The sequence below is a fragment of the Cynocephalus volans genome, chromosome 4 (genome assembly GCF_027409185.1).
Source record: "Cynocephalus volans isolate mCynVol1 chromosome 4, mCynVol1.pri, whole genome shotgun sequence".
In the NCBI taxonomy this organism is placed as follows: Eukaryota; Metazoa; Chordata; class Mammalia; order Dermoptera; family Cynocephalidae; genus Cynocephalus; species Cynocephalus volans.
The window spans coordinates 162,352,673-162,369,294 of record NC_084463.1 but is presented as its reverse complement, the minus strand read 5'-3'; the positions used below and the strand labels follow the sequence as shown (position 1 = coordinate 162,369,294).

Sequence of the window (16,622 nt, the reverse complement as noted above, 5' to 3'; positions counted from 1 at the left end):
TTTCAGCATCAGAAATGGGAAATTCACCATTGTTTTCTACTCATCCCAGCATCATAACCATTCTTGGTGGTAATCCATCAGTTTCTTTTTCTTTAAGAAAAGAAAATGGCTAAACAGCTCACTTTTCCCCATGTTGCTTACCTGAGGGAATGACGAAGGTATAGCCCTGCTTGAGCTCAATGCGCTGGCAATCTGACACTCGGTCACCCAGAAAGATGTCTCCCTGTTTCCCTGATAGCAGCCAATTCTCGTACAGCTCCAGGTTGTGGGCTGTAGGGGGGATGAGCCAGAAGACCTGTGAGTTAAAAAACTTCAGTCTGTTAACAGCCATTGACATGACCCAGTCGTCTCCCTCAACTAATAAAGAGGTACAAAGTTAAGGCTCCCAGGTAGAAGAGAAGCAAGCAATTCTCTCAGCTTATAGACCCTGACTATTTGGGAGACTCTACAGGGCTCAAGGAAGTATCCTCTGTTTGGATCAAACAGCATTAGGACTTCCTTAGGGTTTAACTGTTGAACCCAGAACCCGTCTAGGACTCAGACAGAAGTGGGTCATTCAGCTCATTACCCAGGCCCCTGGCTCTCTGGCCTCTAGAGTCCTAAGTAGTACAATATCTTCAAAAGACTGGCCTAGGTTGCTTTGTTCTAAGCTGTTAACTAAGACCAACAGGACAAAACTTCTTAAGATGCCACTTAAATGGATCTAAAGTAAACAAATTGACTTCTGGATTTAAAGGTATAGTTCTAGATTACAACCTCACATTTTAAAAAAACATTATCTGTTTTCATTCCAGTTCTACTTTTCTCTCACAAATGCATTCACTTCCAGTAAGTGAAAAGAGGGTAACAACGAAGTATAATATTATAAACCTTTGATATTAATTCTAGATTTCCATTCTCACATAGCAGTCAGAAACACTCTGACAAGCAGGAATATATTTTTTATGAAAGAAGATAATCTTTCAAAACCTTTTTACATCCTGAAAAAGAACTTACAGGATTTCTTTGGCCACATTTTAGACTAATGCCTCCATACAGGGAAAGTTAGTTTGGACAGTAATTTGCTACATTCATTATGAAAATATCCAAAATTTGTGTTCCCTTCTCCTACGCTATTACACTTCCAAGTACAGAAATTATCTTGTCCTCCTAAAATCACTCCCTTGGCTTCATTTGGAGAACTCTGCTTTGGGAATCTAGAAACAGAAATGTTGAGATTTACTAAGTACTGTCCCAACACTGGTGTAATAATAGTGGACTAGATGAATACTAATTCCTACTGAACACTAGCCAAGAAAGTCAATTTAATCTACAATTCTCTCCAGACACAAATGGGGACAATTTCCTAATAGATTGATTTCCAGGGTATATTAAACATGCATGAACTGAAGCAAAGTCATATAACCAGCTTCAGATTCCAACCCCCATCACAACTATGACCGTACCTTTCCCCCTTGATGGATGTGATACCAAACAGAAGTACCACCAAAGTCCACATGGAAGTCAGTATAGCAGCCTCGAACACTCATTAGACAGTACCTGACACCCCCCCCACAAAAAAAGGCAGCATTAGTGCAATGACAAAAATAAGAGGACCTGCCCCACCAAAATAGCATACTCTCCCTTGTGTACTCCTCCTTCCTTCCACCTAATCAACTCCCAGTAGGTGAAGGGAATGCAATTTCAAGTCATCACATTGCTAGAAGGATAGTTTTTTTTTTCCCCCATGTAATCATGTGCTATGGTACTCACACACACTCTTCCTTTTATTTTACTTTTTTACTTTATTTACTTATTTATTTATTAATTCATTTTATTTTGGGCCACAAAACAAATCCTAATACATTTAAAAAGACTAAGATCATAGAAAATATGTTCTCTGACCAAAATAACAGAAGGAAATTTAGAAAATTCACAAATGTGTGGACATTAAACAACACTCTTCTAAATAAACAACGGGTAAAAAGAAAAATCATAGGGAAATTAGAGTGCTTCAAGGTAAAAATCAAAGCACAGGGCCGGCCTGGAGCTCACTTGGGAGAGTGTGGTGCTGATAACACCAAGGCCAAGGGTTTGGATCCCTATATAGGGATGGCTGGTTAGCTCACTTGGGAGAGCGTAGTGCTGACAACACCCAGTCAAGGGTTAAGATCCCCTTACTGGTCATATTTAAAAAAAAAAAAAAAAAAAAAAAATCAAAGCACAACATATCAAAATTTATATAGTATGCAGGGCTCATGCAGTGCTTAGAAGAAAATTTATACTTGTAAACATCTATATTAAAAGTAAGAAAAAAATCAAATCAGTAATGTAAACTTCTACTTTAAGAAAACAGAAAAAGAGCAAACTAAACCAAAAGCAAATATAAGTAGGAAATCACAAAGATTACAAAAGAAATATATGAAATATGGAATTAAAAAGCAATAGAAAAAAATCAACAAAACCAAAAGTTGATTCTTTAAAAAGATCAACAAAATTTGCAAACCTTTATCTAGACTGACCAAGAAAAAAAAAGAGAAGACAGAAATTACTAAAATCAGAAATAAAACAAGGGGCATGATAGAGTAGCTGTTTCTTCTATTAAGCTGGTGTGGGCTTTGAGGAGAGATATGTCCTCTTCTTTTTCCATTCTCTGCTGGTGACTCTCCTTGTGTCACTGCAGTTGAGTGTCAGTCTGCATAGTGGCTGTGACTACTACTGTGGTGTCAAGCCACTTCTGCAGCATCCGTGACTGTGGCAGGCCACCCGTGTGGAAGTGGTATTTTCGGCGGGCTCCTTGCCTGCTTCTGGGTATGGGATGCTGCCCTTGACTCTTGCCTGGGACCCTGGGCAAGCTGTGTTTCTTGCCTCATTCTGGGTGGAGGGGGCTGCCCTCAGCTCCTGCCTAGGAACCTAGGCTTGCTGTCACACTCTTCCTTTTAGAACTGTAAACTGTACTCTCTAAATAATTCACTTCTTCAATTGTTTAGGACATGAAGCAAAGCTCATAAGGAAGGAATCACTCCTTGCTATCACTTTAGTCTCCCACAGCACATTGAGGAAAATGCAGGATAAGTCACTTACTTCTGCACTTTAGGGTACTGCATCTCCAAGATGGCATTTGTTGATTCAGTCTGACTTTCCTTCAAATGCCTTGGCCACATGTTGTCTACCCAGTCAATGAAATCCACCTTTAAAAAGGAAGAGGAAACATTTAGGCTCCAAGGAAAGGGTCAGGGTTAAAGAGAATTTTAAAGTCAAGGAAAACAGAATTTCTTGAAACACACACCAAAAGACTACAATTTAATTATAAGCAAATTAAAACAATCTGTTGGTAAATCTTAGGGTTACTAGACAAACTTTCTAGAAATAATTATTAAATGATAATAAAGACTAATAGTTCCATCAACATGATCATAAAGATAGCACTAATCAAAATGGAGCCATTTTCTCCTGAGCTAGGGTGGTGGGGGTGTGAAGGCTTCAGCCACACACCCCATGACATCTGCATCCAGCCCAGCAATCACCAAGACACTGCTGGAAGCCCCCTGGTGTCCCTGCAGGAATGACAGGGGTGCCGCATGTCTCAACCCTTCCCATCTCCTCCTTCCTTCTTCTTCCATCCTATTTCCTTCCCCCTTTCCCTCTCCTCCCGCACAACTACTCCACAACATCATAGAATGTAAAAAAATAATATTAATAAATAAATAAACTTTTAAAAAAAATGGAGCCATTAAATGATGCAGTAGTGCCCAACCAAGAACTTTCTTCTATGTCAGTACTGGTATAATTTGCTGTATCTCTTTGATCTGATAAAAGGTGCTATCTGGAAAGTACTTAAAAACTCACCCAAATACATACCACTGTTAGAGCAGCTATGATACCAAACGAAGGAAGAAAGGAAGGGGAGGGAGGAATCGGGGGTAGAGGGGAGAAAAGGAAAGTAAAGGAATCCAATATGGATTTGTAGCCTTGCACGGTCAATGTGCTGTAGAAACTACTAGGTTAGGAATCAGAAGTTCTAGGTCTGTCATGTTTTCTCAAGATCATGAGAGGCCCTCAAACTTACTGGTAAAACTAAGATGATTACTTCAAAGGGATGTTGTGAGGATTAAATGTAAACACAAGTTAAAATATTTGAGATAATGTTATAAGAGTTTAGGAATCTGTTTTAAATAATATTTACTGAAAGAAATGAGAAATGAGGGCCGAGCCCGTGGTGCACTCGGTAGAGTGCGGCGCTGGGAGCGCGGCGACGCTTCCGCCGCGGGTTCGGATCCTATATATGAATGACTAGTGGACTCACTGGCTGAGTGCCGGTCACGAAAACGACAAAAAAAAAAGAAAAGAAAAAAGAAATGAGAAATGAAAGCAGTATGAAATTATTTTAATAACTTTACACTGAATTGTAACATGTGCTATACCTTCACGTGTCTACACCAAACCACTGAACTCCAAAAAACAGCCAAACAACCATGAATTCAGCACAGTACTGACATTGCAAATACCTAACTTATGGCTGTAAAAAACATGTATTTGGTAAGCTTTATAGTAACATTTATATATTTGATCAGTTATTTCCCTTACGATGTGTACCTAGACAAATGCACACAATCTGTGCATAATGACATGAGGCAAATGTCTAATGGACACCCAGTTGTTAACTGTGGGAGAGTGTTTGCAAAAAGATCACCAATGACATGGAAGAAACGAGCAAGATGAGGAGCAACCATTAAGGTTAACTTGCTGTTCCATTTCAAAGAATTTCTGCTCAGGGAGCCAACAGTTTTAACCAAGCATCCACTGGGTCTAGAACACTGAATGTGAATGAACCCCCAGATGACTTTCTTTCCTTCGAACAAAATCTACTTTCTGTTTCTTAACGTAGTGGCTAGCATCCCCTCTCTCCTTGTGCTGTCTTTTGGGATGCCTTTAATAAAATAATGAATAACGTCCTTGCTCAATACACTGTAAGCTCTCATGTCTGGATGCAGAGAGGAAGGGTTGGGAACATATGAGTACTTTTTACCATGTGTTCATTCACAGAAAGCAGAATTTCTCTGGCCAGAATTTCTCATCTGCAGCAACACGTCAGTCACTCTTACTTCCCTTTCTTTGGTATTATTATGTATCTTCTGACTACAAAGAGAATTTGTGGTAACATGTTTAACTTTTCTTCTTAGGTTAATCTTTTGCCTCCGGATAGGCCCTTTGCTAAATACCCTGATCCATATGAAGGCAAGTCTCCAGTAAAGATAATCACCAGTTTCGACCTATTTACCAAAACTAGGACCAAACTGCCAAAAAGTCCAGTATCTAGGACCTAATCTAGTCATAAACTGTGTAAAAACAACTCACAACCTTCAATGAACTAATTTGCCCATCACCAAACAGATGAGCACGTTGTATCTGTTGCCATTTTCATCTACCTCTCAATTACTGCTAGAATGACAGCAATAAATGATCTCTCTTCTCACCAAAGAACTCCACTTTATGCTAGTTCCCACAATGGGCAACGTAAAATTCGCCCACCTTACTTACCTGCACCTACTTTTACACATGCTATTCCTTCTGCCTGCAATTCTAGTCTCTCTTTCTTTGCCTCATTATTTCCTTTATGTCAGGCTTAGGTATCACTTCTTCTAAAGAGCTTCCCCTAATTCTTCTCCAGTTTAGGTTAGGTGGGTTTTTCCTATATATTCTCACAATATTCTGTATTTACTTATTTTTTAAGCACTCGTCATATTGTAGTTTATATAAATGCCTATTTTCTTATTTTTCCTCCCCCTGAGTCTCTAAGCATTCTGAGGACAAGAATGGCCTTACTTCCACTGTATCTCTAGCACCCAGCACAGTTCTTGGCATGTGGTCGGCATCAGATAAACTTATAAGCAAACTCTGAAGGTGGTGAAGGTCATATAGAACAAGAGATTAGGTAGCTCTAAGCTTAAGAAATACCAATAGGAAATGTTCCAAATCTTAACTGTGGTGGTACTTACAAGAGTAAATACATTTGTGACAACTCATTGAAGTGTACACTTAAAATGAGTGTGCACTTTATTGTATATCAATTTTACCTCTTTACTGTTGTTTTTTTTAAAAGACCATTATTGAGATGTTGGAAAAGACATAAATAAATGAAGGGATGATATACTATGGGGGGGAAAAGCATATTACTACTCACCTACCAAGGTCACAAAAAACTTGCTTGTTTTTAGGTGGTGACCTTGGTAATAGCTCACTCAATCTTTCTGGCCATGTTTTAGGTCCCTGAAAGATACTGGTGCATTGTGGCCTCTGCCCTCTAGATAATTTTCTATTCTTGAGTCCTCTTATAAGTTCAACTCCTCCATTTAATGGTGCGGCATTTTTCTATTTTTTATAAAATGATGTAGCATTTTTATCACTAAAACTAGGGACAAAATGAATACATTCAGGATTACATAAAGAAGGCATCCAAATTTTAATACTGGAAAAGTATGATCCAGGTCAAGTTTTACATTTAGCTATAATCACTGTATTTTTAAATTAAAAATCCTAGAATTATTAAGGAAATGCATTTATGAACAATGTTATTATAATTCTTACACCGCTTTCTCACTGAATATTTTACTTATTACACGCACCATGTTTGGCTAATAAGGGCTAAATTCTAACCACTTGTATTTCCACATGACCAAACAAACAATGATAATATAAAAAGAATTCTTGTCATTCTGCGGGGGGGGGAAGTTTTTCCTTATGAGTAATTTGGGTTTTAGTTGGAGCATCTCCAGGAACATGAAACAATGACAATTACACTGTCTCTTTGGACAACAGTGAAATACTGTGAACATTTCCCCCTTTGTCTACACATATCAATGTATTAGTAGTGATAATAATAATGCAACTTATTAGTAGGCTAAAGGTATATACAATTTAAGTAAAGATGTTATAAGCAATTACCACATTTCAACTTTAAAAGTCAAAGGGTATAATTAGGATAATTTCAATGGAGATAGGATAAAACACTGAGACCTCGACTTTAATAAACTGACTAGAACATTCCAAGTTCTGCTGTACTAGGTGGAATACTTGACTCAAGTGAGTTCTGAGTCAGGAATTAAATGAATAAAAATGGTCCAAAAATGACTAGGTACATTCCAAAAACAAAACCAATTCCCCTTAGGGAAATAAGTGTTCCCAACATCTTGTAGATAGCCACTAAGCTAAAGATCAAAACCAAATTAAACTAACTTTCCCTTAAGATGGGCTGACAATCTGTTGTTGCTAGTCAAACCCACTAGATCCTACTCAAGCAATCATTTCATAAAACACTCACCTAACCCTTTTTTGGGGGGTGGGGCAGGGGCTGGCTGGTACGGGGATCCAAACCTCTGATCTTGGTGTTACAAGGCAGTGCTCTAACCAACTGAGCTAACTGGCCAGCCATTACTGCTCACCTACCTCTAAACCAGTTTTCTCCTAATCTTCTCAGCAAGTATAAACCTATACGATAGAAATTGCTTAAGCAAACTTCCCACCAACAGTTGTAACAGTGGATTTTTAGGACTCTTCTACATTACGTGCAAAGGCCAATGTTCTTAAGTTATTGGTGATATGAATCAGAACCCTGCCCTATACAGAATTAAGTAATTTTTTGGGCCAGCCCCATGGCTCACTTGGGAGAGTGCAGCGCTGGAGCACCGAGACTGTGGGTTCAGATCCTATATAGGGATGGCCGGTGCGCTCACTGGCTGAGCATGGTGCAGACAACACTGTGCCGAGGGTTGCGATCCCTTACAGGTCAAAAAATAAAAATAAAATTAAGTAATTTTGGAAAACAAAGAGGCTGTTGAAAATACAAGTTATCATTATCAAATAGTCTTGTTCACCCTCAGCTTAATCTTATGTGCAAAAAGTTATAAATTCTCTCAGTATAAAAATAACCCTTTGGTGACAATAACAATATGGAAAAAATGATTAGACTAACCGTGGAGGGTCTCTGCACCATGTTCTCCAGCCTGGTGTGGCTAAACTCTAGGCTGATGACATTATAGAGTTTCTCTCGCTCCTCCTCTGGCGTCTCATAGTAGCGTGTCCACTGAGCCATAGTCATTTCAATGCCTTTCTGTGTGTTCACATCCATGACATCTACCATGCGACGACTCCCTGCCATGAAAGATGCATTGATCATTTATTTCAACTGAGCCACTAATATCCTTAAATATATTAAGAATACAAAATACAAGTAGACGTTAACAAACTATCCTTTCTTATTCAGGGTATTCAGTAATAGACGAGGAGACTGCTCTCACTTGAGATGGACAATCATAAACAAATCACAAGAGAATGGGAAAGACAACAGGTAATGTTAAAAATAACAATCACTCCCTATGGTATGTTTACTACACTATCAGGTGTTTAATCTCTTATTCAGTATCTCATTTAATCCTAATAATTATGAATGCTAAGAACTAATCTCCACTTCAAACATGAGAAAACAGCTGTTAGGTAACTTGCAGGACAGAGCAGGACAAGAACCCAGGCAGCCTAACACTAGAGTCAATGCACTGAGCTATATTGCTTTGATGCAGGTTTGAAGGCTGACCTAATCTATCTCACAGTTTAAATAAAGGACCCACTATTTAGTAGGTAATAGACTGAATTTGAATTTGTCCATTCTTCTGTTTGACAGGGTTCTCAAACCTGTCAATAATTATTTCTAATTATGTGAATTATGTAACTTCTCTGAAACTTAATATGTCCTTAAAGGTTAATATCACCTTGTGGGTTGTTGTGAGGATTTAAAGTCAATGAAGTAAAACGTTTAATACAAAGTATATGCTCAATTAAACAGTAGTAAAAAGAAAAGATAAATAATATTTTTATTAGACTGATTAAAGGTTTTAGGAAAAGAGGGAAGAATAAACAGAATTCTAACATGAAAAGATTCAACAGGGACAACTGCAAGCAAAGGCAACAGCATAAGAGAAGTCATGGAGAGGCAGTACAGCTAAAGATTCAGAAAATTGTGGTCAAGGAAAGGTGAGAATAAAAAGCTGCCAATACTGTCCAACTTGTAAGATTAATAAATATATACTATGTACCTGTCCCTGTTAGATTAATCAAGTAGCATTAGGACCCGATCCCCTGCCTTCAACAAGGTGTCTATACTCAAGTTAAAGATAAGAGGTAATAAGCAAGAGGACAAAAATATGGCCACAGTACATAGGGCAGAATGTACATAACATATAACTGATAATGTAAGGCAATAGACTGAACCTTCCCCCTTCATAGTTTGGAAGGAAAAATGAATGCCAAATCAAAACTGCCATGAGATACCACTTCATAACTACTAGGATGGACATAATTAAAAAAAAAAAAAAAAAAAAAAGGAAATTAAGCCGCTGGCAAGGATGCAGAGAAAATTGGAATACTCATGTGTTGCTGGTGGGAATTTAAAATGGTTCAGCCACTATGGAAAACGATTTGGTGGTTCCTCAATAAATTAAACACAGAATGACCATTTTACCCAGGAATTCCATTCCTATGTAAATATCCAAAAGAACTGAAAACAGGCATTCGAACAAAAACTTGTACATGAACATTCATGGCAGCACTATTCACAACAGCCAAAAGGTAGAAATAACTCAAATGTCTATCACTAGAAGAAGGATAAACAACATGTGGTATATCCATATGATGAAACTTTTTCAGCCATAAGAAGGAATGAAGTACTAATACATACTACCACACCTTGAAAACATGCTATGTGAAAGAAGCCATACACAAAAGGCTACATATTACTTAATTCCACTTATATGAAATATACAGATTAGACAAATCCACAGAGATGGAAAGTAGATTACTGGTTGCCAGGGCTAAAGTGAGGAAGGAATGGGAAATGACTTCTCAAGCAGTGCGGAGTTTGTGTGTGGGGGGATGAAAATGTTCTAGAACTAAATAGTGGTTATGGTTGCACACTATGAATAAACAATGCCACTGAATTGTACACTTTAAAATGGTTACAATGGCAAATTTTATGTTATCTGTATTAAATCACAATAAAAAAAATTTTAAAAATAGAAGTGAATGCTTTCCTTCAAGAATACAAAGGAAAGGCAAAGTTCCATTCTTCCAATGCTACCATAGCACTTAAGTAATAATGATAGTCATAGAAATAGCTAACATTTACTGAGAACTTAGTATATGCCAGACACTGTTCTAAGTACATCACATTTAAGTAAATTGTCCAAAGTTACACAGCTAGGAATTAGTGGAGCTGGGATTTGAACGCAAACAGTTTTGCTCCAGAGTCCATACTCTCAAACAATATCCTATTGCATAAAGTCTACATGACAGAATGGTTTCCTTCTTTCTGGGACATAAACCGATGCTGGAGAAGTAACACTCTACCTTAGGTTTGAAAAGAACTGGATTAGCAAAAGTACATGTACTGATAATGGATTACTGTGATTAATAGTTTGTTCACTGCATTCTGACTATCATCAGTTATTCAAGAAACTAAATATCTAGACTTCGGAAAACGTGGATAGAGGATAGTCATCAGTTGAAATTTCTAAGCCTTTTAGGTTAGATATCATCATTGCTTTTAAATCACAGTAAAGATATCTGTGACCATCCATGGGTGTATTTAAAGAACAAAAGGTTACAAAGGGCTTCCAAAGCTCACTATTAGCAGTAAACAGATCACTGAGAAAATGAAAAAGTGGTAAATGGAAAGTAGAAAATGAAAATGAAAAAAAAAAAAAAAAAAGTATAGTGATTGAATAGGAACTTACATATTTATATAGCTCAGAAATTTGAATACTATATCCAGGAGTCTATATTTTCCAATTTTTTTATTGTGGTAAAATGCATAAAACATAAAATTTAACTCTCTTAACCATTTTTAGGTGTACAGGTCAGTGATATTAAATACATTCTTCACAAAGTTGTGCAATCATCATCACCATCCATCCCTATGACTCTTTTCATCTTGTAAAACTGAAACTCTAGACCCATTAACAATAACTCCCCATTTCCCCATCCTCCCGGCAAACACCATTCTTTCTGTCTCTATAATTTTGACTACTCTACCTACCTCTTATAAGAGGAGTCAGACAGTATTTGCCTTTCTGTAACTAGCTTATTTCACTTAGCAAAAGTCTTCAAGGTTCATCCAAGTTGTAGCACGAGTCAGAATTTTCTTCCTTTTTAAGGCTAAATAATATCCCACTATATGAATATATCGCATTTTGCTTATCCATTCATTTGTGGGTGGACACTGGGTTGCTTCCACCTTCTAGCTATTATGAATAATGCTGCTGTGAACATTTTCAGTTCTTTTGGGTATATATCCAAAAGTGGAATTGCTGGATCATATGGTAATTCTACTTTCAATTTTGGGGGGAACCACCATACGGTTTTCCATAGCCTCTATCCCATTCTACATTTCCACCAACAGTTGCAAGGCTTCCAATTTCTCCATATCCTCGCCAACATGTGTTAATTTTGGTTTTTTGAAAGTACTCATCCTAATGAGTGTGAGGTGGTATCCCACTGTAGGTGTGACTTGCTTTTCTCTAATGATTAGTGATGTTGAATATCTTTTCATGTGCTTATTGGCCATCTGTATATCTTCTTTGGAGAAATGCCCACTCAAGTTTTTTTTTTAATCAGATTTTGTTGTTGTTGTTAAGTTTTAGTTCTCTATATACTCTGGACATTAGTCCTTTATTAGATGCGTGATTTGCAAACATTTTCTCCCATGCTGTGAGTTGCCATTTTACTGTTGATAATGTCTTTTGATGCACAAATTTTATTTTTCAAAAAGTCCAATTTATCTATTTTTGCTTTTGTTGCCTGTGAATCTGGCATTATATCCAAGAAATCACTGCCAAATAGAATGTCAGAAAGCCTTTGCCCTATGTTTTCTTCTAAGTGTTTGATAGTTTCAGGTCTTATATTTAGGTCTTTGATCCATTTTGAGTTAATTTTTGCATATGATGTTAGGTAGGGGTCCAACTTCATTCTTTTGCACGTGCACATCCAGTTTTCCCAGCACCATTTGTTGAAAAGACTGTACTTTCCTCATTAAATGATGTTGGCACCCCTGTCCAAAATCACTTGGCATATATGTGAGGGTTTACTTCTGGGCTATTCTGTTTAATTGGTCTACATATCTACCCTTATGTCAGTACCACATTGTTTTGATTACTGTAACTTTGTAGTCCTGAACTCAGGAAGTATGAGTCTACCAGCTTTGTTCTTTTTCAAGAATGCTTTTTTCAGGGTCCCCTGAGATTCTATGTGAATTTTAGAATGCGTTTTTCTATTTTTGCAAAAAGTCCTTTGGAATTTTGATAGGGATTGCACTGAATCTATAGATCACTTCGGGTAGTACTGACATCTTTAATGATATTAATTAAGTCTTCCAATCCATGAACATGAGGTGTGTTTCTATTTATTTATGTCTTCTTTAATTTCTTTTAGCAATGGTTTATAATTTTCATCATATAAGTCTTTCACTTCCTTGGCTAAGTTAATTCCTAAGTATTTTATTATTTTTTCATGCTATTGTAAATGGAAATGTTGTAATTTCCTTTTCATTGTTAGTAAATAGAAAAGCAACTGATTTTGTATGCTGACTTTGCATCCTGCTACTTTGCTGAATTCATTTATTATTTCTAACAGGTTTTTGGTGGAATCTCTAGGTTTTCTATGTATAAGATCATATCATCTGTGAACAGAGATAATTTTACCTCTTCCTTTCCAATTTGGATGTCTTTCACTTCCTTTTCTTGCCTAATAGTTCTTGTTAGAGCTTCTAGTACTATGCTGAAGCGGCAAAAGCAGTCATCCTTACCCTGTTCCTGACCTTAGAGGAAAAACTTTCAGTCTTTCACCACTGAGTATGATGTTTGCTGTGGGTTTTTCATATATGGCTTTTATTTTGTTGAGGTAGTTTCCTTTTATTTCTAGTTTATTGAGTGTTTTTATCATGAAAAAGGTTAAATTTTGTGAAATGCTTTTTCTGTATCGAGATGATCATGTCTTGGTGTATGATCCTTTTAATATGCTGCTAAATTTGGTTTGTAAGTATCTTGTTGAAGGTTTTTGCTTCTATGTTCATAAAGAATATTGGTATGTAATTGTCTTTTCTTGCTACTGTCTTTGTCTGGCTTTGGTATGAGGGTAATAGTAGCCTCACAGAATGAGTTAAGAAGTGTTAGCTCTTCAATTCTTTGGAAGAATTTGAGAAGGACTGGTGTTAGTTCTTCTTTAAATGTTCGGCAAAATTCATCAATGAAGACACCAGGCTCAGGCTTTTTTTGTCAGTAGATTTTTGAATATTGATTCAATCTCCTTAATAGTTATGGGTCTATTCAGATTTTCTATTTCTTTGTGATTTAGTCTTAATAGGTTTTGTGTGTCAAGAAATTTGTCCATCTTGTCTAGGTTATCCAATTTGTAGGTGAACAAATATTCACAGTACTCTCTTATAATCCTTATTTCTACAGAATTGGTAGTGATGTCCTCACATTTCTGATTTTAGTAATTTAATCTCTTTTTTTCTTAGTCCATCTAGCTCAAGTTTTGTCAATTTTGCTCATCTTTTCAAAGAACCAACTTTTGGCTTATTGATTTTCTCTATTGTTTTTCTATTCTCTATTTTATTTATCTATGCTTGAATCCTTATTATTTCCTTCCTTCTGCTAGCTTTAGGTTTAGTTTGTTCTTTTTTCTCTAGTTCCTTAAGCTGTAAAGTTAGGTTGTTCAATTGAGATTTTTTTTTTTCCCTTCAACTTTTATTTATTTATTTTTTTATTGGGGAGAGGGTGGCTGGTGGAGGGATCTAAACCCTTGGCCTTGGTGTTACCAACACCATGCTCTACCAGCTAGTACAGACTTCCTGTTTTTTACTGTAAGCATTTATAGCTATAAATTTCCCCCTTAGCAGTGCTTTCACTGCATCCCATAAGTTTTGGTATGCTGTGTTTTTGTATTCATTCATCTAAAAGTATTTTCTAATTATCCTTGTGATTTTGTCTTTGACCCATTGATTGATTGTGTTGCTTAATTTCCACAATTTTGTAAACTTTCCAACTTCATCTTACTGTCTGTCGTTGAAGAAAATACTGTCTATCTTTTTAAATTTATTGAGACTTACTTTGTGGCCTTGCATATGGTCTATCTTGAAAAATGTCCTACGTACACTTGAGAACAATGTGTATTGTTGGGTACAGTATTTTGTATATGTCTCTTAGATCTAGTTGGTTTATTGTGTTGTTTAGGTACTCTGTTTCCTTACTTATCTTCTGTCTGGTTATTCTATCCAGTGTTGAGAGGGGAGTATGAAATCTCCATTTGTTATTGTATAGAACTATTTCCCCTTCATTTCTGTCAGTTTTTGCTTCATATATTTTGATGGTCTGTCATTAGGTGAATAAATGTTTATAATTGTTGTATCTTCTTGCCATATTGAACCTTTTTAAAATATTTTTCTTTGTCTCTTTTAACCATTTGTGATTTAATGTGTATTTTGTCTATTAGTATAGCCACCCGTTTTGATTACTATTTGCACAGAATATCTTTTAATACCCTTTCATTCCCAATCTATCAGTGTCTTAGGATCTTTCGCATATCTCTTGTAGACATCATGCAGTTGAAGCATGAATTTTCATTTATTCTCCCCATACTTGTCATTTAATTATAGGGTTTAATCCATTTACATTTAAAGTAATTACTGGTAAGGAGAAACATACTTCTGTTGCTTTGCTATTTGATTTCAATATTCCTTATAGCTTTTTTTGTCCCTCATACCTTGAATTTCTGCCTTCTTTTGTGTTTAACTTTTATAGTGAAACATACAACTTGTTTCTCATTTCCTTTGTATATATTCTATAGCTATTTTCTTTTTACTTATCATGGGGATTACATCTAACATCCTAAAGTTAAGCATACTATTTTGAATTAATACCGATTTGACTCCAATAACAGAAAAACTCTGCTCCTTTACAGCTCCACCCTTAACCTCTTTTGGTTGTTGATGTCACAAAATCACATTCTTATATACTGTGTGCCCCAAAACATAAACTAATAATTATTTTAAATGCAGTAGTCTCTTAAGTTATGTAGAAAATAAAATGTGGAGCTATACCCAAAAGTTTCTTTTGGCAATTTGAATACATTGGCCCACTGCCTCCTGACTTTCAAAGTTTCTGATGAGAAATCTGCTCACAATCTTATTAAGAATCCCTTTATGTGATGAATCACTTCTCTTTTGACAGTTTCAAGAGTTTGGCTTTCAAGTTTGATTATAACATGTCTGGGTGAGGGTCTCTTTGAGTTCATCTTACTTGGGGTTTATTAAGCTTTTTGGATATTTATATTCATGTCTTTCATCAAGTTTGGAAAATTTTCTACCATTATTTCTTCAAATACTCTCTCTGCCCTTTTCTCTCTCCCTCTTCTGTATATGTTGGTCTGCTTGACTGATGTCCCTAAGGTTCTTAGTCTGCTTTGTGTTGTTATAACAAACTACCCGAGAGTACGTAATTTATAACGAACAAAAATTTACTGGCTCACAGTTCTGGAAGCTGGGAAGTCCAATATCAAAGTGCTGGCATACAGTGAGGGCCTTTTTACTGATCACATGGTGGAAGTAAGAAGGTGAAAGAGAGTAAGAGGGAGCTGAACATGCCCTTTTATAACAGTACCAATACTACCTGTGAGGGTAGAGCCTCATGGCCTAATCACCCCTTAAGGTCCCACCTCTTAATATTGTTACAATGGCAATTAAATTTCAACATGAGTTATGGAGGGGACAAACATTCAAACCACTGCAGGCTCTGTTCACTTTTCTTCAATCTTTTGTGTCTTTCTGTTCCTCAAACACAATAATTTCAATTGTCCTATCTTCTAGCTCACTGATTCTTTCTTCTCTTTGTTCAAATCTGCCTTTAAATCCCTCTAGAGAATTTTTCATTACGGTTACTGTACAAAAGCTCCAGAATTTTCTTCTTTTTTTTAAAATAAGGTTTTCAATCTCTTTATTGATATTCTCATTTTGTCCTTACATTGTTTTCTTAACTTTCTCCACGTCTTTCTTTAGTTCTTTAAGAAGCTGTTTTAAAATCTTTGTCTAGAAGATCTATCGCCATGTGTTTTTCAGGGACAGTTTCTACTGATTTTTTTCCTTTGAATGGGCCATACAGGTGCTTCCTACTCTGGCATCTTCCCAGAATCTTCTCTAGGAGGCTACATTTTTAACAAGTATCACAGATATTCTGATGCAAGTCATTTCTGGACCACAAACTATAAGAATGTCTAACCAAAAGAGAAAAGCTATGGTAGCCTATTACCTTATGGATCTAGGGAATTACTGTCCTGGAGGTCCATTAAGAGAGGAGGTCAAATAATGAACTGGTAAGTAAGTATTCAAGTAGGTTTTCTGAGGCCCCCTGAGAGAGCTCTGCCTTATGAAGAGCAGCAAAGCATTTTAATTATTCAACAGATTTACTGGGCACCTACTATACTGTAGAAACTGTGCTAGGTACTAAGAAATACATGGTGACAGGCAGATGGCTAGAATCTAACATAGGAACAGTGAGGGAATGAAGATACAGGGATTAGAGAACTCTCCTCTATCTAGGCTA

At 36.5% G+C, this 16,622-nt stretch overlaps 1 protein-coding gene across 1 annotated transcript in view; it reads right to left on the bottom strand.

Moving 5' to 3' along the window:
• Window positions 1–16,622, bottom strand: part of KDM2A (lysine demethylase 2A) — a 104,597-nt gene that overhangs the window by 29,927 nt on the left and 58,048 nt on the right. The window contains exons 6-9 of the mRNA XM_063092963.1: window positions 7,952–8,130; window positions 3,064–3,170; window positions 1,446–1,539; window positions 142–295 (exon numbers count right to left, since the gene is read on the bottom strand). Of these exons, the coding sequence (XP_062949033.1) occupies window positions 142–295; window positions 1,446–1,539; window positions 3,064–3,170; window positions 7,952–8,130 (534 nt within the window). The remainder of the gene's footprint in view (window positions 1–141; window positions 296–1,445; window positions 1,540–3,063; window positions 3,171–7,951; window positions 8,131–16,622) is intronic.